Below are 21,542 nucleotides of genomic sequence, written 5' to 3' on the forward strand. Positions count from 1 at the left end.
GTTTCGATAGAGCTGAGATCCACACTCCAGAGTTTAAAGCAAATGCAATCAAACAGACCATTTTTTTAATTGCGTTCATACAGAAAGCTCTTCTCTTCACAGCAAACATACGTCTGCACAGTGCAGCTCAATGTCTGATCTTCTCTGGCAGCCAGCGTGTAAGTGTTATTTCTCTGGACGGTGCCAAAGACGCAAATCGGCTTCCTCCTGGGCCTCTTTCCATGACAGTGTCATATAAGAGGCACGAGGGGTCAAAATAAGGGTGTTGAAGCACTTATTTGTCAGCTTCTAATGAACAAACTCTGTGCACAGGTGAACAAATACAGTGTAAAGTGCATGATGCAGTTTCTCAGGCAGGTGCGGCTTATAAACACGCTGCAATGCATCCATTCACAGAGATGCTTGAGAATGAAAAATCGTGTGCCATCGCCAGCAAAAAAAATGAAATCACAATTTCAGAGGAAGAAATGGAGGTTTTCTTCCTTCTTTATCATCCGTCGCCATGTGTAAAATGTATCCTTTTGCAACAACTCCTGGTGCATGACTTCATGACCAAATGAAGAGGATGACGTACACTGTGGAGACAGCAGGAATGCAATGTTCCAACCAAAAGGCGTGACTTGTGGCAGGACCCTGAGAAATCCAGCTACAGCCAGGGGACCGTTGTTAGTTTTACCAAAACATTTCTTAAATGAAGCGACATGTCGAAAATGATGTCACTCATTGTTGTTGTTTTTTTTTAAAAAGCACACTAATTCATGTTTACTGCAAGAAAATGTTAAATCAATTCAGAAAATATCACTGATATTTAACAAAACCTGGAGCCGAAGTTCAGAAGCAGTGTGTGAAAATCTAAATCCACCCCATGATTGGATATTTAGTAGAAGCACCTTCAGCAGCAGCAACTTGAGGAAATCTTTTTCTGTATGACGTCAGCATTGTGGAGGAATTCTGGTTCACTCTTTTTTACAATGTTACTTCGATTCATTGAGATTTTCAGGCATTCATTAATACACAGCCCTCATAAGGCCCCACCACAGCACTTCAGTCAGGCTGAGGTCTGGACTGGGTCACTGCGACACCTCGATTCTTTGCTTTTTCAGACATTCTGTTGTAGATTTTCCGCTGTGTTTGGGATCATTGTCCTGTTGATGACCCAGTTTCAGCCAAGCTTTAGCTGTCAGACAGATGGCCTCACATTTAGACTCTAGAATACTTTGGTATACAGAGGAGTTCATGGTGGACTCCATGACTGCAAGGTGTCCAGGTCCTGTGGCTGCAGAACAAGCCCAAATCATCAGCCCTCCACCACCGTGCTTGACAGCTGGTATGAGGTGTTTGTGCTGATATGCTGTTTGGTTTCTCCAAACGTGCTGCTGTGCATTATGATCAAACATCTCCACTTTGGTCTGCTCTGTCCAAAGGACATTGTTCCAGAAGTCTTGTGGTTTGTTCAGATGTAACTTTACGAACCTAAGCTGTGCTGCCATGTTGTTTTTAGAGAGAAGAGGCTTTCTCCTGCAACCCTTCCAAACAAGCCGTACTTTTTCAGTCTGTCTCTAACTGTACTGTCAAACTTTAACATTTAAAGTCCACTGCTGGGAAGATTGAAAACTTTCTTGAATGTTTTCCACTTGTGAATAATCTCTCTCTCTGTAGAGAGATGGAAATTATCTTATAACTCTTCCCAGATTGATGGGCAGCAACAATTGCTTCTCTAAGATCATGGCTGATGTCTTTCCTCCTTGGCATCGTGCTAACACACACCTGAATGCTCCAGCCCAGTAAACTACCAAAACCTCTGCTTTTATAGTGGTGCTCACACTGCTGATGATGATAATCAATTCACAAAGTGTGTTTGATCAGCAGCACCCGGCTGCGACTCACAATCTTAAACCCTCTGGAAGCAGTGAGGGTGTGCTTTTTCCTTCCTCACTTTCTGAATGGGGAGTGCTGCGTTTTTTCTGAATTTTAGTTTAGTTATTACTGAATAAATAATGATGCAGTGTAATATGTCGGGTGTTGTTGTCCATTAGAGGTTTTATTGACCCCATTCTTCTCTGGCAAGGAGCAGATGGGGTTCATCATGTGCCGCGAAATAAAAAAATTGAAAGGGTACATTGTTTTTCACGTGACTGTAAATGCACAGAAACAACACAGTGTCCCTGCTGAGAAATGTTTTCCAGCTCCAACTCATTCCTCACAGTTGGAGAGGCTTCCACACGCACACAACTCCAGGCCAAAACACCCTGTCCTGCATCGGATCTGTTCTGCTCCAACATCCTGCTGCAACAACAACTCTCCCAGAGGAGAGCCTCAGTCCAGCTGGAGAGTCAACACACACGTTCACACACACTCACACACAACTCACTGACTTCCACCATACCATAACCATGATTCATGTCTTCTGATTAAACCACATGATTCTGACTATAGTTACGGCCATCCATGCCATGTTACCAACAAATGAAATCCCTTTGTGGACCAGGGGGTGTAGATAATCCAACGGAGCAGACTTACTCGATATACATGGAAGTGTGCCAGGAAGGGGAATGTCTTTTTCAGCTTGTCAAAGCGTTGCATGCTGAATTCCTTCTCCTGGATAAGTGTAGGTGCAAATAAAGTGCGTGCGGGTTTAAATGGCTGTGGGTGGCTGCTTGTCCTTTGAACCATTACCAAAGCCACAGTTTGATGTTGTAAGTCTCTGGGAGACCTCTAAGAAACGCACACACTTTTTGGATCCATATCCACAGCTACGGACCCAAAAGGGGGACAAAAAACTTCCTGCAACCCTGGACGCAAATCTGCAACATTCCATAGTGGGGCAATCCTCCTGTAAGCCCCTTTTAAAGCCTCAGCTCCATCAAGAAAAGTCAAAGAGGCATTCATGCAGCACTTCAGAGTCCAAAAGAGAGCACAAACTGTGTGATAAGATGTGGAAAAAAGGCTAAAGAATGAGCAGGAGCTTCTTTCTTTGGCAGCCAAAGCCTCCCAACGCTGCCCTCTGCCCAGTCCAGCATGTCTGTCCTCCTCAGACAGCAATGAGCCAGTGATCTAAACTTGCAGAACTTCACAAATAAGTCACTCCTCCTTCCTCCCTCCCTTCCTTCCTTTCCCTCCCTCTCTCCCTCTTTCGACTCTCTGCTTTGCGCGTGCAGCTACTGTCTGTTTGCTTTGCCATCCCTCCGTCGAGCATGGGACTAAAAATAGGAGCAACTTCTCTCTGATTCAACTGCTCAGCAGTCGGGGAGGCAGCACAAGCATGAGAGCGAGAGTAACCGGCTCTGGTTTCACATTTTAGGATGCGACAAAATGTGCGCTTGGGTGGTTTTAGAGCAGTCGGACATTCGTTTCCAGGTAGTGTTTGCTCCTGTGCTTCATCAGTCTGTTTTTCCTCCATTTTCCTCTGACCTAATCCATAATATTCCCTCTTCTTTATCTCCTCTAATTCAACTTTTCTCTCCCGCGTGCCTCATTTTTCCCACCTCCTCCAGGAGCTCTACCCCTCACCCCATTTCTCTGCACCCCTCCCTCTTCCTCCCCCTCTCCCAAAAGCAGTACGATGGTCCGTGCAGTGCAGAGCAGTGCTTGGTGCAGAGGACAGAGGCTTCATGGTATTCAGCCCGGAGGAGCATTTGATCCGGGGCCAAAGGGTCACATTCAACTGCAGGATGGGGAGCTTGCTTCCTGTGATGAAACCTCCCAAACACATATGCATATGCACGCATCCATAAATACAGCACGACAGTACCACTTCCCCTCAACTCCGTCCCCTAACTTCAGAGCCTGCTGGGCCTTCTGGTTGGTCCCAGAAACTCTTCTAAGGGAGCACTCAGTATTTCAGTGGTCAGAAGATAACAAACTCATGATTGCATATGGGAATACTTATAAGTAAATAATGCTTATAAAGAAGCAGAGCATGGAACATTGTATTGGATTCCGTCTAACAAACCTGTAAATACTGGAATGAAACTAATGATGTGAACACTGTGGCGTCTGTCAGACTCCTGCCGGCACCCTTCTCCTCCACGTTTCTCACCCCTTCATTAATCCCTTCTCCTTCGCTCTGCTCCCTCCCTTCCAGACTCTGACCAAACCGTTGCATTTTCTTCTTTATTTGGTGCTGCCTTTTATTTCCTGCCTATAATCCCCCAAAAATGTTATCTCCCTTCCGCCACTCCGCCGACTGTAAACAAACTCTTACCAGCTGCTTTTCCCTTTGGAGGCAGAGACTGCTGAGCTTTTCTCTTCCCAGTTTCACCAGTAAACTTATATCTCAGTGTGTTGTGTGTGTCTTTTTTTTTTTTTTTGCAAGCAATCCATCGGTCTAGACTCAACTTGTTCTCTTTTCTCCCTTCCTTCATGTCTCCCCCTCTTCCTTTCATTCACTATCCCTCCCCTCGGCTTTTAAGTGGGAAGTTTGAGTTTAAAGGACAGAGGAAACAACAAGATGGCAGCTGCTGTCTTAAAGTGTCTGACTTTAATCAAAGACAGGACAACACAAGTTGTCGGAGGGCAGGCGGTGCGGCTTCTTTGTTTACTAGCTTGTGCCTGCTCCGTATTTACAACAAATAGTTGGAGCACGTCTTTATGGAGTAAAGAGACCCAGATGCTAAAGTGTATGAATACAAACAATATGTCTCAAGAATTGTTAAGACCATCAGTGCACAGAGGTAACATTTTATCAATTCTGAATGACTTCATCTTTTTCCAATATCAATTTGTAAATTAGCATGAGCCTTTATTGGTTAAAATACTTAAAGGGATAGTTCGCCTCTTTTGACATGAAGCTGTATAATATCCCAAACTAGCAATATAATTTATGAACATTGACTTACCCCCTGCTGCGTCCTGTGAGCAGAGTTCCAGCCTCGTTTTGGCGTTTATGAAGGTAGTCCTGCTAGTTGGCTGGGGTTGCAAAAATAAAGCGTTTTGCTTCTCAAAAAATTATGCGTTCAAAAGAGTAATACATTTGCATCACAAAATTGTTCTCCAGGAAAATGTCAGACCTCACAATCGCTTGGTGCTATTTTCTCTCCCTTTCTTATCCGGAACTCGGCTCACAGGACGCAGCAGGGGGTAAGAAAATGTTCATAAATTATATTGCTAATATGGGATGTCATACAGCTTCATGTCAAAAGAGGCGAACTATCCCTTTAAGGCTAAGTAAACAGATTCAGAGATTTGTATGGAAACAAGTCATATGTGTTAGACCAGGGATTCTCAACCTTTTTTCAGTGATGTACCATTTGTAAAATATTTTTTCAGCAAAGTACCCCCTAACCAGCGCAAAGCATTTTTTGTTGAAAAAAAAAACGTAGAACACTTTGTCAACACTGTCTGTTTTATTAAACTTTGCAACTGCAAATAAACTGCATTCTCCTCAACTGTTTGCAAATGAAAATATATAAAAAATAGCTTAAGATCTTTAAAAATAATAATAATAATAATAATAATAATAATAATAATAATAATAATAATAACTTAGTTATAAATAAAGATGCCATGGGAGGATTGGTACGGTGGCCGACACGTGCAAACGTGCCGCAAACGGCGAAACAAATCCAACAGTAAAACGCTGCAAGAGAAAAATGCGGCAATCACAAAAACGACCGGAGCACACGCGCTGCAAACCCCAAAACACATGCAAAAGAGAAACGCTGCAAACTTCAAAACACATGCAAGAGAGAAACGCTGCAAACTTCAAAACACAACAAAAGTTCGCCAGGCCACTAGGGGGTCTCGACCTGTGGGATAGGGGATCGACTATGGGAGATCTACCATATTAATGAAAGAGAAGAAAGTCAAAAGGTACGTTGTCATCATGTCTTTTTTAAACACTTGGCCGTAATATTTTACCTTATTATAGTGACATAACTCCGCTGCTCTTCTATAATAAAGTAAAATATTACGGCCAAGTGTTTAAAAAAGACATATGACAACGTAACTTTTGACTTTCTTCTCTTTCATTAAAATGGTAGATCTCCCATAGTCGATCCCCTATCCCACAGGTCGAGACCCCCTTGTGGCCTGGCGAACTTCCGTTGTGTTTTGAAGTTTGCAGCGCATTTTTCTCTTGCATGTATTTTGATATTTGCAGCGCATTTTTCTCTTGCATGTATTTTGAAGTTTGCAGCGCATTTTTCTCTTGCATGAATTTTATGTTTGCAGCGCATTTCTCTCTTGCATGTGTTTTGGGGTTTGCAGCGTTTCTTCTCTTGCATGTGTTTTGATGTTTGCAGCGCATTTTTCTCTTGCGTGTGTTTTGAAGTTTGCAGCATTTCTCTCTTGCATGTATTTTGAAGTTTGCAGCGCGTTTCTCTCTTGCATGTATCTTGAAGTTTGCATCGCATTTCTCTCTTGCATGTGTTTTGAAGTTTGCATCGCATTTCTCTCTTGCATGTGTTTTGAAGTTTGCAGCGCATTTCTCTCTTGCATGTGTTTTGAAGTTTGCAGCATTTCTCTCTTGCATGTGTTTTGAAGTTTGCAGCGTTTCTCTCTTGCATGTATCTAGAAGTTTGGAACGCATTTTTCTTTTGCATGTATTTTGATGTTTGCAGCGTTTCTCTCTTGCATGTATTTTGATGTTTGCAGCGCATTTCTCTCTTGCATGTATTTTGATGTTTGCAGCGTTTCTCTCTTGCATGTATCTTGAAGATTGCAGCGCATTTCTCTCTTGCATGTGTTTTGAAGTTTGCAGCGCATTTCTCTCTTGCATGTGTTTTGAAGTTTGCAGCGCATTTCTCTCTTGCATGTGTTTTGAAGTTTGCAGCGCATTTCTCTCTTGCATGTGTTTTAAAGTTTGCAGCGCATTTCTCTCTTGCATGTATCTTGAAGTTTGCAGCGCATTTTTCTCTTGCATGTATTTTGATGTTTGCAGTGTTTCTCTCTTGCATGTATCTTGAAGCTTGCAGCGTATTTCTCTCTTGCATGTGTTTTGGCGTTTGCAGCGTTTCTCTCTTTCATGTGTTTTGATGTTTGCAGCGCATTTCTCTATTGCATGTGTTTTGATGTTTGCAGCGTTTCTCTCTTGCATGTGCTTTGATGTTTGCAGCGCATTTCTCTCTTGCATGTATTTTGATGTTTGCAGCATTTCTCTCTTGCATGTATCTTGAAGTTTGCAGCGCATTTCTCTCTTGCATGTGTTTTGGGATTTGCAGCGCTTCTCTCTTGCATGCGTTTTGATGTTTGCAGCGCATTTCTCTCGCATGTGTTTTGATGTTTGCCGCATTTCTCTCTTGCATGTATCTTGAAGTTTGCAGCGCATTTCCTCTTGCATGTATCTTGAAGTTTGCAGCGCATTTTTCTCTTGCATGTATTTTGATGTTTGCAGCGTTTCTCTCTTGCATGTATCTTGAAGATTGCAGCGCATTTCTCTCTTGCATGTGTTTTGATGTTTGCAGCGTTTCTCTTTTGCATGTATTTTGATGTTTGCAGCGCATTTCTCTCTTGCATGTATTTTGATGTTTGCAGCGTTTCTCTTTTGCATGTATCTTGAAGATTGCAGCGCATTTCTCTCTTGCATGTGTTTTGAAATTTGCAGCGCATTTCTCTCTTGCATGTGTTTTGAAGTTTGCAGCGCATTTCTCTCTTGCATGTGTTTTGAATTTTGCAGCGCATTTCTCTCTTGCATGTATCTTGAAGATTGCAGCGTATTTCTCTCTTGCATGTGTTTTGGGGTTTGCAGCGTTTCTCTCTTGCATGTGTTTTGATGTTTGCAGCGCATTTCTCTCTTGCATGTGTTTTGATGTTTGCAGCGTTTCTCTCTTGCATGTGTTTTGGGATTTGCAGCGCTTCTCTCTTGCATGCGTTTTGATGTTTGCAGCATTTCTCTCTTGCATGTGTTTTGATGTTTGCAGCGTTTCTCTCTTGCATGTGTTTTGGGATTTGCAGCGCTTCTCTCTTGCATGCGTTGATGTTTGCAGCATTTCTCTCTTGCATGTGTTCTGATGTTTGCAGCGCATTTCTCTCGCATGTGTTTTGATGTTTGCAGCATTTCTCTCTTGCATATATCTTGAAGATGGCAGCGCATTTCTCTCTGGCATGTGTTTTGAAGTTTGCAGCGCATTTCCTCTTGCATGTATCTTGAAGTTTGCAGCGCATTTTTCTCTTGCATGTATTTTGATGTTTGCAGCGTTTCTCTCTTGCATGTATCTTGAAGATTGCAGCGCATTTCTCTCTTGCATGTGTTTTGATGTTTGCAGCATTTCTCTCTTGCATATATCTTGAAGATGGCAGCGCATTTCTCTCTTGCATGTGTTTTGAAGTTTGCAGCGCATTTCCTCTTGCATGTATCTTGAAGTTTGCAGCGCATTTCTCTCTTGCATGTGTTTTGGGATTTGCAGCGTTTCTCTCTTGCATGCGTTTTGATGTTTGCAGCATTTCTCTCTTGCATGTGTTCTGATGTTTGCAGCGCATTTCTCTCGCATGTGTTTTGATGTTTGCAGCGCATTTCTCTCTTGCATGTGTTTTGATGTTTGCAGCGCGTTTCTCTCTTGCATGTGGTTTGATGTTTGCAGCGTTTCTCTCTTGCATGTGTTTTGATGTTTGCAGTGTTTCTCTCTTGCATGTGTTTTGATGTTTGCAGCGTTTCTCTCTTGCATGTGTTTTGAAGTTTGCAGCGTTTCTCTCTTGCATGTGTTTTGAAGTTTGCAGCGTTTCTCTCTTGCATGTGTTTTGGGGTTTGCAGCGTGTGTGCTCCGGTCGTTTTTGTGATTGCCGCATTTTTCTCTTGCAGCGTTTTACTGCTGGATTTGTTTCGCCGTTTTCAGCGCGTTTGCACGTGTCGGCCAACGTAGATTGGAGCTGGTGGACGTGAATCCCGTTAGGGCGCATTCTTCCGAATACTGTCGGAATTTTGGGGGAGCCTGTGTTTTTACCTTCTTTGTCACCTGTCCATCTGTGTTCTCAGCAGCACCGCAGTCGCGCTTTAACCAGGACTCTATTGTTTGTATTGTCAAGGCGACAGTGATTTATTTCGTCTATCATGTAAAAGGCAAATGAAGCGATTCATGGTTATCAGTCGCGTCACTGTTACGTTGCGCGCTCTAGTAGCTAGTAGAACGCCGCCGTTTGGGTACCTGGCCCGCTGGCCGCTGTGTTTGTAAACATACCTAAACATACATGAACTTATATTAATTGATATTAATAATGATTTTTGAATTTATGCTATTTTTTTAATATATTTTTCAAAATCTCAAGTCCCCCCTGGAGTGCCTCCAAGTACCCCGAGGGGTACACGTACCCCCATTTGAGAACCACTGTGTTAGACAACAGCTGCTCCTGAGTGATTTTCTCCGGTTTTCTGTTCAGGATGGCTAGGGTCTAAAAATCACAGTTCCATTATGCAGGTGGATTGTGTAATGCAAGCGAAAGCCAGCCCCATCCCCATCACTCGAGCATTATGAATCAGCCTGCATTGGCCTCAGACTAGCTAAGAGCTGGCCCCTTGGTTTTTTTCCTGGATGCCAGGATTTGCAGAACTCGGGCCGTCTGAGCTGAGACGCAGCATCACAGCAAACCTGCCCGGAGAACCAAAGCTTCAGCTATAACCGGGTGGATTCATTTTGTGTGGAGCTGCAGTCAGAGAGTTCAGCGTCACTTCAAACACCCACTTCTTTATTCACCTGATACTTTCCCAAGCTTTTATTGAAGATGGCTGAAGAGAAAGTAAGACGATAACTTCCTCCACAGCTGGAAGGTGAGTAAGATATTAAATATGTGCAGTGTGTTGAAGCTGAGATCTGTTAATGAGGATGATGTGCAGACACACCTGCAGCATCTGAAAGCAGAGAGAACGACTCCTTTTCCTGTGATCAGGAGATCGAATTGTATTTACTCGATGACTGTTTTGATCGTTCGTGTTTGGCTGAGCAGTAAACAACACATTTGTCTCTTTAACAGTTTACAGGGAAGACGAGATGGGGAAAAGACTCATGATATATCTGAAAATTCATGTTAAATGTTAACATGAATATATAAATATGTAAATATGTACAGCGGGATGCTGATGACTGCTATTGTGAGTGAGTTTCTTTAGACTGGCCACCTGCCGGTACGTGTGCACATATAAATGCTACTTCTCACAGAGACGCACCACCGTGTCCCGTTGGCTACGTGGAGACAAAAAGGATGTGGAAAGACGGGCAGTAAAGGTGGTTTGCATCTGCGTGACTGTAGTTTTTCAGTTTCACCCTCAGAGCATGAAGGGAACCATCTGTGATGTAACCGCTTTGTGACTGGTCCAAGTGATGTAAGTGTGAGTGACTGATTAAACAAAACACAGCACAACTGGTAAACACCAATTAGAAAGAGTTTTAACTCGTCAGCACTGGTAATGAACCAACAGTGAAGCTCGAGGTTTATTGAGCCCACAGGCGAGTTTTTGACTTGATTACCACCCAAATACCAAAAGTGCCTACCTATCCCCACGTTCACCAAAGCTCTGAAATACCAACGTTTGTTGATAAAAGTAGTTTCTGTCTTGGAAACCGACCTTCTGATTCACAGAGTGGTTAAATTAGACTTTTATTGCCCAGTTTTCCAGTAAAGTTTTGTTTTCTGTTTAAACCTGTACATACTGAATCAGCGTTGATTTTTGAAGCCTACTTGAAATAGGCTTTTAAGTTGTCCGCACGATGATGACGGGCTGGTAAAGTTTATGAGATGGAATTTAATGAAATATTTTTTTGGCCAGTGGACTTTGATATAAAGTGGTCTTGTTGCTACGAAAATTACGTAGATAAGTTTGCTTTGAAAGAGTTATGTAACTCACAGATGGAAAAGAATAGGCCACATTCCTTAAAAATCAGTAGCAGGAGAAAAAAAAAAAAAAAAAAAAAGCTTGAAAGTGATAATTTACCTAAAGCAGGAGTGAATTTAAAGTTGGAATTTGCCGTGAAACCCAATCAGGGCCTTAAAGAAAATTAAAAAAAATCCTGCAGAGAAGCTGAAGAATTCTGTGCTTGTGTAAGGCTCGGTCTGCTTCAAGTTTACTAAAGCCAAGGCAATGAAGCTGGATAATGTGACTATTTTAAATTAATTTAAACACATCATGGTCAGGGACAGAAAGCAAGATGAAAAGGAGCAAATGTGAGTGCTTGGAGGCTGTTAGGTGAAACAAGACGCCACGTGAGTGGCAGTGCTGCGTCTGCTGCGCGGTGCAAGTTGAAAATTAAATATCAGAGTTCAACTGATGATTGGTAGATTTAAATGAGTGGAAAGAATGTGTCACATTGCCCGTCAGCTGCCTCCTGAATGAGGAGATTAGAGCCATACGATTACAGTAAGTCAGTCAGTAAATCAGCATGTAGTTCTGATGGAACGTCACTAGGTGGGAGCAGATCACTGTAAAGTCACTCATGCTGAACAGTGTGTCATACTTTCATCTGTTAGCACAGATGAATCTTTTATTCTGTCTAAATAGAGCCAGTTTAGCTGGAATGACAATCACAGAGGTTGTGTTGTCTCCAAAAATATTTAATCAATATCTTTTTTTTTTCTTAATTATTATCTTTTGTCAGTAGATTTTGATCATAGCTGTCAGGAAACTGTTAAAGCCTTCTTTTGTCATCCTGATTTTAGTTAGTTAACAGGTGGCCTTCTGTCCTTGGTGATCATTATCAGCGATATGTTTCACTTTGTTTCAACCTGATGTAGTCCCTATTAATTCAAGTTTCGCAGTTCTATTTCATCCTTACTGACTGCCAGAGGCGGTGCTTTCAAGCACTGAATGATACATCTCGCGCATGCGCAGGTCGAGTGTTTATACCAACAACGTCACTCGTGACCCCCTGCTGAGCCCGGAGAGCCTATATCTTCCGGCAACATCAGCAGGTCAGTCCCTTTCATCTTCTCGCTGCGCAAGGTATTACCGCGTCTGCATATGAGACGAATTCCAAAACCTTTTCTTCCTTCATCGTTCGCTGCTGGTGGTCTCGCAATGTCCCGTCGAGGCTGCGAGCTGCTCGAACCTTCAGAGACCGCAACGAACTGCCGAGAGGTCTGTAACCTTTTTTATTTCCTCGGCTGATGAAGCGTACTGCCAGCTGTTACAAGCGCCGGTCCAGGCAGCGTGCTCGCTCCTTCTCCCGGTGCTGTGCGCCGCACGTGAGTATATGTGTGTGTCTATGTATGTATGTATGTATGTATATATATATAAATATATATAATGGCAACTCTCGTTCAGGCTCGCCGCCAGGTTTGGTTGACACAGTCCCCTCTCTCGGAGGCCTGCAGAAGAACCCTCCACAGTGTTCCGGTGGAATCGGGGGAGCTGTTTGGTTCCGCGGCTCTGGAAGCCCTCGAGCGCACGGTCCAAGCTGGGAAGACCCGACAGCAGCTGTCTGAGCTTCACAGAAGCGTGCCGCCGCCTGGCAACCCTAGGGGCCGTCCAGCTGCCCCGCAGCACGGCACCCACTTACGGGCCAGGGGCCTCCCTCGGCCCCAGTACTCACGCCCACAGCCTGCTCAGCGGCAGGCGCAGTCCTTTCGGGCGCCTGAGCGACTGCCCCATGGGCAACCTCAGGTCTCACGTACTGCCCGTCGTGCCCTTGGAGCCTCTAGAGGTCGGGGGGCCCGACGCTGAGGCCACGGGGCCGACCGTCGGCCTTTTTTCCCAGCAGCAGCTCAGCTACTGGGCTGCTTCCACCAGGGACCCGTGGGTTCTTTCCACCTTGACCACTCACAGCACATAAACGCACTAGAGCTACGGGCTGTGCACAGGGCGTTGCAGGTTTTCCTCCCTTTCTTGAGGGGCCGACATGTACTCGTGCGGTCGGACAATGTTTCGGCCGTCTCCCACATAAACCACCAAGGTGGCACCAGGTCTGCACTGCTGCTGCAGGCATCCCGGGTCCTCCTGCTGTACCACGCTTAGCCAGCCTAAGGGCAATGTATTTGCCCGGGGAACGCAACCAGACGGCGGACTTGCTCTCCCGTTGTAAGCCTCCGCCGGGGGAGTGGCAGCTCCATCCGGAGGTGGTGCTCAATATCTGGACCACCTTCGGCAGAGCAAACGTGGACCTCTTTGCCTCAGAAGAGTCGACCCATTGCCCCCTCTGGTTCTCCCTGACAGAGGAGAGCAGTCCCCTGGGACAGGATGCTCTGGCCCACGACTGGCCAGAGGTTCTCCTCTATGCTTTCCCGCCGATCCCTCTGATAGTCCCTACGCTACAGAGGGTCCTCCAGCAGGGCCACAGGCTGCTGTTGGTAGCCCCCTTTTGGCCAGGGAGGACGTGGTTTCCACTGTTGCACAGGCTCTGCAGCGGTTCCCCGTGGCGCCTCCCCGACAGGAGGAATCTCCTGTCTCAGTGGCAGGGTCAGATCTGGCATCCCGACCCGTCCCGCCTGCAGCTGTGGGTCTGGCCACTACAGGGCCCGACCCGCTGCTGACTGAGTGCTCTGGCGAGGTCTGCCATACCATCCTAAACGCGAGGGCGCCTTCTACCCGGGCGCTTTATGAACAGAGGTGGCGGCTGTTCACTACATGGTGCTTGGACAGGGGTGAGGACCCTGTGCACTGTCCTGTCCCTAGGATTCTGGAGTTCCTCCAGTCACTCCTGGAGGACGGCCGGTCCCCCGCTACCCTGAGGGTGTATGTGGCGGCCATTTCCTCTCGGCATGCTCGAGTGGATAACGGCACGGTGGGGAGCCACAGGTTGGGGTCCCTTTTCCTGAAAGGTGCGCGGCGGCTGCGCCCCCCACGAGTGCGGCGCACCCCGCCATGAGATCTGCACCTGGTGCTCGGCGCCCTGTGCTCGCCTCCCTTGGAACCCCTTGCTCAGGCAGGGCTGAGGTGGGTCTCCGCTAAGACCGCCTTTCTACTCGCTATCGCATCAGCGAATTACGTCGGGGAGCTGCATGCTCTGTCGGTGAGCGACTCCTGCATGAGGTGGAACTCGGATGGCTCAGGCGTTTCCCTATGGCCAAACTCCGCTTTTCTCCCGAAGGTGCTGTCTTCATCAAACCTCAACAGACCTATCCACCTGGCACAATTTGTCCCCCTGGAGGGGGAGGAGAGGTTACGCCTACTGTGCCCTGTGCGGGCTCTGAGAGCCTACGTGGCCGCGACTGCCGGTATCAGGCAGTCGGACCAGCTCTTCCTCTGCTATGGTGGCCCTCGGAGAGGCTGTGCGCTCTCTAAACAGCGACTGTCCCACTGGGTGGTGGACGCCATCACCCAGGCATATAAGGGAAGTGGGCACCCCCAGCCAGCTGGGGTGAGCTGCCACTCCACCAGAGCTGTCTCGACATCATGGGCAGCCCTACGGGGTGTTCCCCTGGAAGACATATGTGAGGCAGCGTCATGGGCGTCTCCGAGTACCTTCTCCAGGTTCTATCGAGTGAATGTTGCCACTCCCCACCCGTTGGCTGTGGTCATCCAGGATTCATAGAACCGTAGTTACATACGTAACTTTCGTTTTATGGGTTGATCTATGAGAAGTCTCTGCTTTGCCAGCGAGCTGAAATAAAGAGTTCAGGAGCCAAATCTTTTATTTAGGATCAAAGCTACATGGGATATTCAAACCAAGATACAAGAGTACAAGAGGCCAAGGGTCGAGCCGTCATGAAGCCTGTACCTGATTTACTACCTCGAGCATTAACAGTGAAGCAGCCGCTGCAGGCCCGTCCAGCTGCCTCCATCGAGCCTTCCTCTCTTTCACTTTCTCTCGCGCTCTCTCACAAAGCAGTATGACTCACCCGCTGTACAACCGCTACAAGAAAGGCTGCCGGAGTTAAATGCCTGACCGCATAGATTGCATCATCCTAACTGACATCAAATAATTGATGGCTAATCAGATTTGTTCGAGGTCTAAATACTGCCCCACATACAAACGCATCGAGCCTGATTCTGTAACATGATGCTCAGAGACAGAGTCAGAGACGTGCAAAGACATGAGCTCCCATCAGAGGGATTCACACTGACCCATAATGTGGGGAATTAAGCCATCTTAGAAGCCACAAGTGGATTTCTAATACAAGTTAAAAACATTAAACATAAAATAAGCGGTTTGGTGCTGGATGCCAAAAAAACGTCAGTGCAGAGCAAATGAGTAGTGCAGCGAGCAATATTAATCCCTCTTATAGCTGTGCAAACAAAATAATCACACACGCACACGCACGCACACACACACACACACACACACACACACACACACACACACACACACACACACACACACACAGAGGATGCCTCTGACAGACGCCTGCATGCACAGACAGAGATGCGTCACTCCTGATCTCACAGATAGTAACCATCTGCCAAAGCCTGGCTTCTCCGTCCTCCTTAAATCCCTCCACCGTCCACAGCACCTCACCACTCAGAGGAGTGAGGAGAGAGGAGTGACGGCGAGGTAGGCGTTCGCATGGAGAGGAACCCACTGTGGGAATGAAGAGAGCTCCGCACACAAACAGGCTGCTTCCAGGCCAAGACGACAACATGTGTGCAGCCTTTTGGCAACAAAGGTTGTTTTGGAAGCCTGGCCTGATATGCATAACGCCCTAACACCAAAACAACCTCCTGAAGAGACCCCCACCCTGAACATGCACCCACTGAGAGCAGTCCTTGCCTTGATCCCCTAAAGCCGGCTAAGAGGGGTGAGGAGGGTGGCAGTGAAAAGTGACAGTTAAAGCATTATGATCGATGTGAACCAACAATCCAGCGCAGTGTTGTAAACTGGCATAAACTGAGAACATTTACTCATTCCTACAGCTTGCCATCTTCTTTGTTTGTGCCTCACTGAATCCTAACTTTCTCTCTGTTTCACACAATCTCTGTGGTGTGTGTAAAGACTGGCGCACCACTGTATTCAGCGCCAAGCCGGAGCTGGCAAAAGAGACTGATCAGATTCAGCCCCCCAGCTACCAGGACAGCTGCAGTGTACGCGGTCTAACTCTGCTCAAGTGGCCCACAGATCCTTTCATTCACCACTTTTAAAACGGACACACATCTACTTATTGATCTCTTTTTCTGTGGTGGCTCGTTCCCGCAGGGTTGGAGAGGACACCGCAGGGTGGGAAGTGATAGTGTGAGCAGTGAAATGTGATGAAATACGTCTTAAATTTGGGTTCCAGGTGAAGTCAGCTTCCACCTTTATGTGACTGAACTGTTTCTAAGGGAACTCCATTTTAGTTTATTACCGTACTGTTTGATATTTTGGAGTTTTAAAAAACCCATTTATATAACGGCCAGTTTAAAAAAAAAAAAAAAAGAAACAACAAAAAATTATTTACGCGCACAAAAAAAAAAAAATCTTTTATAGAACTCTCTCCGGGGTGCTCCTCAGTGTGTGAACGGTTTCTGGTGGCACCGTTTCTAAGCAGTCTCAGACCAAGCTTTGTAAAACCACATGTATTCATGCTGCAGGCCAACGGACCCTCCATCCAACGTGAAAACCAGCAAAGCAAAAAGGAAACCGTATCAGAGAGGCTTCACAATCGCTCGATGGTTTGGACTGTAACGGAATAGCTTGCTTCATCCAAACCAAAAGACCAGTCGGCATGTCACTGCGATTATGAAATGGCGCGGGGGCTTTGCGGAAGATGTGGGAGGGTATAAAATGTCATACTTTGCCTGTCACCAAGCTCATTCTGCAACACCTCCTGGTTCTGCATTCAACAGCTCAGCACACACGGGGCTGGCTTTGGCTGTGGGGGAGGAAGACTGAATGGAGTGTTGCTGACAAACAAACGAAAACATGACTGAGCACTCAGAAAGATCTAATTCTCAGCAGAAGGGGAAAAAAAAAAAAAAAAAAAACACAATCACAGGTGTTAGTCGGTTCGATTATCCAAACCTTCTGTGATATAGACTTGGTCACCACAAGGTCAGGTGCTGCCAGCTGGAGGCCGGCGTTGGGACCCACAGAACCTGAAGCTAATCTTGCAGGAGCAGGCGGTTTTAATGCTGCGGCGGGGGCGGAGGGGGTCCGAAAAAATGAACAAGCAGCTTCCGCAGTGACCGCAGCTATTTAGCTAGCTTTAACCGCAGAGTTGGATATAAATGAAGCTGAGAGGAAAACTGAAAGCTAGAACTTTACACGAGGCGGTGGCGAGTCTGTCAGCGAGAGGAAGGACGGAACTAAAGTTAGGGGGTTGTTTCCACCTGTTCAGTTATGTGTTACATGCTTTCTTCTTCTCTTTCAATTGCAGTTGGTGAACGGCTAACAGGTATATTCCCGCCACCTTCTACACTGGAGGGTGTTACGGGCTTTGAGATGTTCTCTTTTCTCATGTTGATTTCATTGACAGTAGGTAAAATATTAGATGTTGTAAATAGTTTTCCTCTTATTTATTTGTTGCTGTTACTCATGTGTGATTTAATCATTTCAAACTGTGGCTTTATGCTAATATGTTAGGATGTCAGAAGACTCTCTGGTGTCTTTCTTCATCGCTGCTGCATTTTGTTGCAGTGAATAGCAGCATCTTTATTAGATGATTTACACCAGAGGTTTGCACTGGGACTGCAGAAGCAGTAATGGAAATGGTGTAGAATTTAGAAAATCAGTGCAGCACACGGCTCTACTGCTAACCCACAAATATTCACATCAGCAAAAAAATAGATCAATAAAACCCAAAGATTAAAATAACAAACCAGATGTGACACAGCACACACAAACTGAAACCTGCAGGCGAACACATTCACAAAGGCCTCACTTTGCCAACACAGCTGCTACACTAGATGCATATCTGCAAAGACAATGACAGCTCATTTCAAATTCATGTCTGTACTGATAAATGCATCGACCTCATGAAACCACAGCTGCAACCAACGATAACCTAACCGCCATTAACTATTTCTTGGCCAGAAACGGTGAACCTGTGGGAACACTGCTGCTGTATGAAAGGTCTACCTCTTCGTCATCGCTGGGCAGGTGCTGGAAGTCGGACTCGGACGTGTCCTGCAGTCTCTGGTACTCTGCCGTCTCCCCCATCGTGGGGCTGCAGTACCTGGCCGGTACCGGCCCAGGGCTACGTGTCCTCAAAGACCTCAAATAGCAACTGCTCTCCAGTCAGCAAGCAACCCACGCACTCAGCCAGCCAGCCAGTCAGCGTGCCTCAAGGTACATGCTGTCGTTAAAGACGAGTACAGTTCAGAATGTGCAGGATTATTTCAGATGGCTTGACACTTTGTGTCTAATAACTCAGCTATGTTGTTTTATGCTTCATCGCGTCCAGTCATACCACCTTCATTGTCTTCATTTGTGTTGAGTCAGCATTTGTTGAAAACAGCCACACAATGAGTTCCTCATTAACAAGAGACTGGTCAGGGCCGCCTTCACCGGCTGACCAGGCTGTGGGAACGCCGCTGCTTCTCACTGTGGAAACAGACCCTAGAAACGAATTTTCGTGGCGAGCTGCACGCAATAATGCTCGATGCAAAATGAACATAGTCTCAGTTCTTATTGTTGTGAGCAGGCGGGTGTTCCTCTCCAGAAGAACATAGAAGACAATCCAAAGTGTTCCCTTTTCACAGATCAATAGCTTTAGTCTTTGAGAAGCATCTGCAGTGGCAAAGTGATTATTCCAAATCTGACCCCTGCACAAGGAAATTCCTTCGGTGGCTCCCCGGAGCTGCTGCTGTCTGATGGGGTCGTTGGGCTGATGCAGCCGAGGTGTGGCACAGCGGGTGAAAAATCAGACGGTGTCTATCGCCTCGTCAACCTCTACCCTCAATCTCTCTCAGGTTCTGCGTTGCTCATCTCTACCGTCTCCATCCGACTGCCGTTCATTCTGCCTCCGTGCCGACGCATGCTCCTCACTTCCAGCCGAGCTCCTCTCCCTCTTATTAGAATTCTACGCCACAGGCATCACTCCGGTAAGCTTCTCTCCTCTCGCGCATCGGCAGGGGACAAATATCACAGGAGCAAAGTCTCTTCCAGGCGATGGTTTTTATTTTTGCACCTTGTATCTGTAGAAAAAAGTATTCCTCCTTTGTGTGTTTCTGTCCTTTCCTGCAGATTTTGAGCTGCTTTCCAGTCGGACTGGCAGCTGAGCTCTGAAGATGACGACTAAAGTCTGGGGAGGGGATTTTTTGACACAGCTTTGTCCTAAATGTGCTCCCTGATTGCTCGGTCAATGCTTAATCCCTCGCTGTTGCTGGTATTGTTTTGCCCTCCTCTCCTCCTTTCATTCCCTCAGCCTTTAAACCGCTTTCTGCACCCGTCCACTTGTTTTTTTTTTTTCACCCCCATTTCAGCCACAGCTCAATGGTTTGGTGAGTGGTCGCCTCCTTTACTACATTACCGTGGCAACATCAGCCAATCCCACCTACTCCCTGCTCAGGAGTCCTGTGGTCACAGCGACCCAGTCAGCTGCGGGCCTGACGAAGGCAGCCAATGGCAGCGAGGCAGGCCGACAGGGAAGGGAGGGGGAGACCCAAGAGCGAGAGGCGGGGGAGTCCTAATGAAGAGAGTTAATCTTCCCTCTGAGAGGGAGAAAAACATGGCCATGCTGCTTTGTGTGTGTTTGTGTGTGTTTATGTGCATCAAAAAAAAAAAAAAAAAAAAAAAAAAAAACACCTCTTCACTACAGGGAGGGAATCCAGGCCATCTGGATCCTTGCTGAGTGGACATCTGGAGAGAAGGGAAAATAGTATAAAAGAACAATGTGTGTGTGTGTGTGTGTGTGTGTGTGTGTGCGCGTGTGCGCGTGTGTGTCACTGCCTCCTGGTCTTTGACAAAGTTTTGGTGTGACTAGCACCATTACACGCCACTGAGCAAATCTTTACTCGATATAAATTAATTCTGCTCTCAGCCCACGTCCTTCTTTATTCTTCCTTTCTGTCCAAAACACTTGTCCTCGTTTGTTTTCTCTCCTCTCATCTTATTCCTGCCTCTTGCTCCTCATCTCCTTTTTTCTTCCTCCTCGAGTCCATCAGCCTCGTGGATGTCCTGAGGCCAGTTCTTTGCAGTCCGCTGAACAAGCCTCGTGCTTCGCTGCCATATTCCTCCGGCTCGCCTCTGCTCTGCGGTCCTCTCACAGCTAAACAGAGTGCACCACCAAGCACACACATGCCCACCTACATGAGGACAAATAAGTATTTCTAAAGAAGGAAAAACCCAGATGCGCACATCAATGTGGACAACAGTGCACACTCGAACCCCAAATCATTTATCGTTTTGGTCACATGGATCCAGGATTAGGCATTTGCCTAATAACAAATTCTACAATCTCATTTTTCCGCTTCACAACTGTCCATTCATGTTTCCATGTACACTTTGTTAGAATCCAGAAGGACGGGCAGGCAGAATCAGTTTCATCAGGGCTTCATTCCGTCAGGATATGCTGCCGTACCCATTATTTCACTGAAAATATTAATTGAAAATAATAAAATCACAGAATGAAGGCTTGGTGTCTCAGAGCCTGTTCAGACCTGCTGCCAACAGGCATCCTGAGCGATCCGATCACAAGCCTGAAAAACAGGTGTAGACTCACTCAGAATGGATCAACGGGGTGGTCACATTCAGAGGTGGTCTGGGACGCTTGTAGGTGCATTCTTAGAACATAAACGTGACTCCATCCATAAATCATGCCGCTTCTTTTTTTCTTTTTCTTTTTTTTTAAATGCAGCCTCCAAACTCAGGATGTATGAGTCACAGAAACCCTCCTCCTCATCTTTGGGGCTGATTTCTGCAGAGGAAGTGAACAAAGCAGGTGTCAGCGGAGCACCAAAGCTAAGGCTCTGTCGTGTCTCAGCCACGTTTGATGGGCCTTGCCTCGAATATTTAGAGCTGAGCCATGCATATTTGTGCTCCTCGAAAATGAAAGGTATCGGCCAGGAGCTCTCTTACCTGCTTCTGAGCAGTTTGTGTTCAGAGTTTTGTGATAAATCAGCATTCCTCATCATCATTAAGGTTCCATCTTTCTTGTATAGCAGCTGAAGGATCAGCTTTACAGGATGGAGCCATTGAGTTGGAATGTTTTTCCCGAAGAAAAGTTTAAACGCTCAAGTCCACCTGGGCATTTATCATCCACGGTCCTTTAGCTGACAACATCCTCATACCATGCACCAAACGACATTCTCAGCATCATTTACTCGTCCAATGCAGGTTCATGATTCATCACAGAATATCACTCCCATCCACTCATCTACAGTCCGTGGCTGCTTCTCTTCAGGCTGCTGTAACCTTGTTTTCTTTCGTTCATTTCTTTTGTTGTTCATTGTCAATTTTCAAAGCATATTGCTTTGCTTTTTCTCACCAGAGTCTTCGAAAATCTTCCTTGGTCGGCCTCCGTGTTGTTACAGCTTTCTCATTTGTGTGTGCCATTTTAGACACAGCTGAGTGAGAATACACAACAATATTTAGCTTCACTCTGAGTTAAATTACCTTCTTGGAGAACTTATTTAACTCTTTTCATAGTCTCCACTGACAACTCCTCTTGTTGGGGCCATATTTCCTGCCCAGAAAGGTCATTAACCACAACAACTGTATTCAATTTTTTAGGTTTACTACTGTACACACTCAGTTCGACATGTTTATCAAACCATAACTTAGTTTGAAAATACAACAGCAAACACAACTTGCAGGTCCGTCCCTCTC

General features: G+C 46.0%; 1 protein-coding gene across 5 annotated transcripts in view; it reads right to left on the minus strand.

Annotated features, from left to right (window-relative positions):
- The window catches only part of LOC142399314 (activated CDC42 kinase 1-like), a 60,812-nt gene that overhangs the window by 20,764 nt on the left and 18,506 nt on the right, over nucleotides 1-21,542 (minus strand). For 3 of the 5 annotated variants that reach the window (XM_075483912.1, XM_075483914.1, XM_075483911.1), the window contains exon 1: nucleotides 2,521-3,025. The exons of 1 other annotated variant lie outside the window; for it this stretch is intronic. In XM_075483912.1, coding sequence (XP_075340027.1) covers nucleotides 2,521-2,673 — 153 coding nt within the window. In that variant the 5' untranslated portion in view covers nucleotides 2,674-3,025. Of the gene's footprint in view, nucleotides 1-2,520; nucleotides 3,026-17,852; nucleotides 19,253-21,542 lie in introns of those variants that run through there. One more of the 5 variants, XM_075483913.1, reaches the window with a different exon arrangement.

Source organism: Odontesthes bonariensis, chromosome 14, assembly GCF_027942865.1.
Source record: "Odontesthes bonariensis isolate fOdoBon6 chromosome 14, fOdoBon6.hap1, whole genome shotgun sequence".
Classification (NCBI taxonomy): Eukaryota; Metazoa; Chordata; class Actinopteri; order Atheriniformes; family Atherinopsidae; genus Odontesthes; species Odontesthes bonariensis.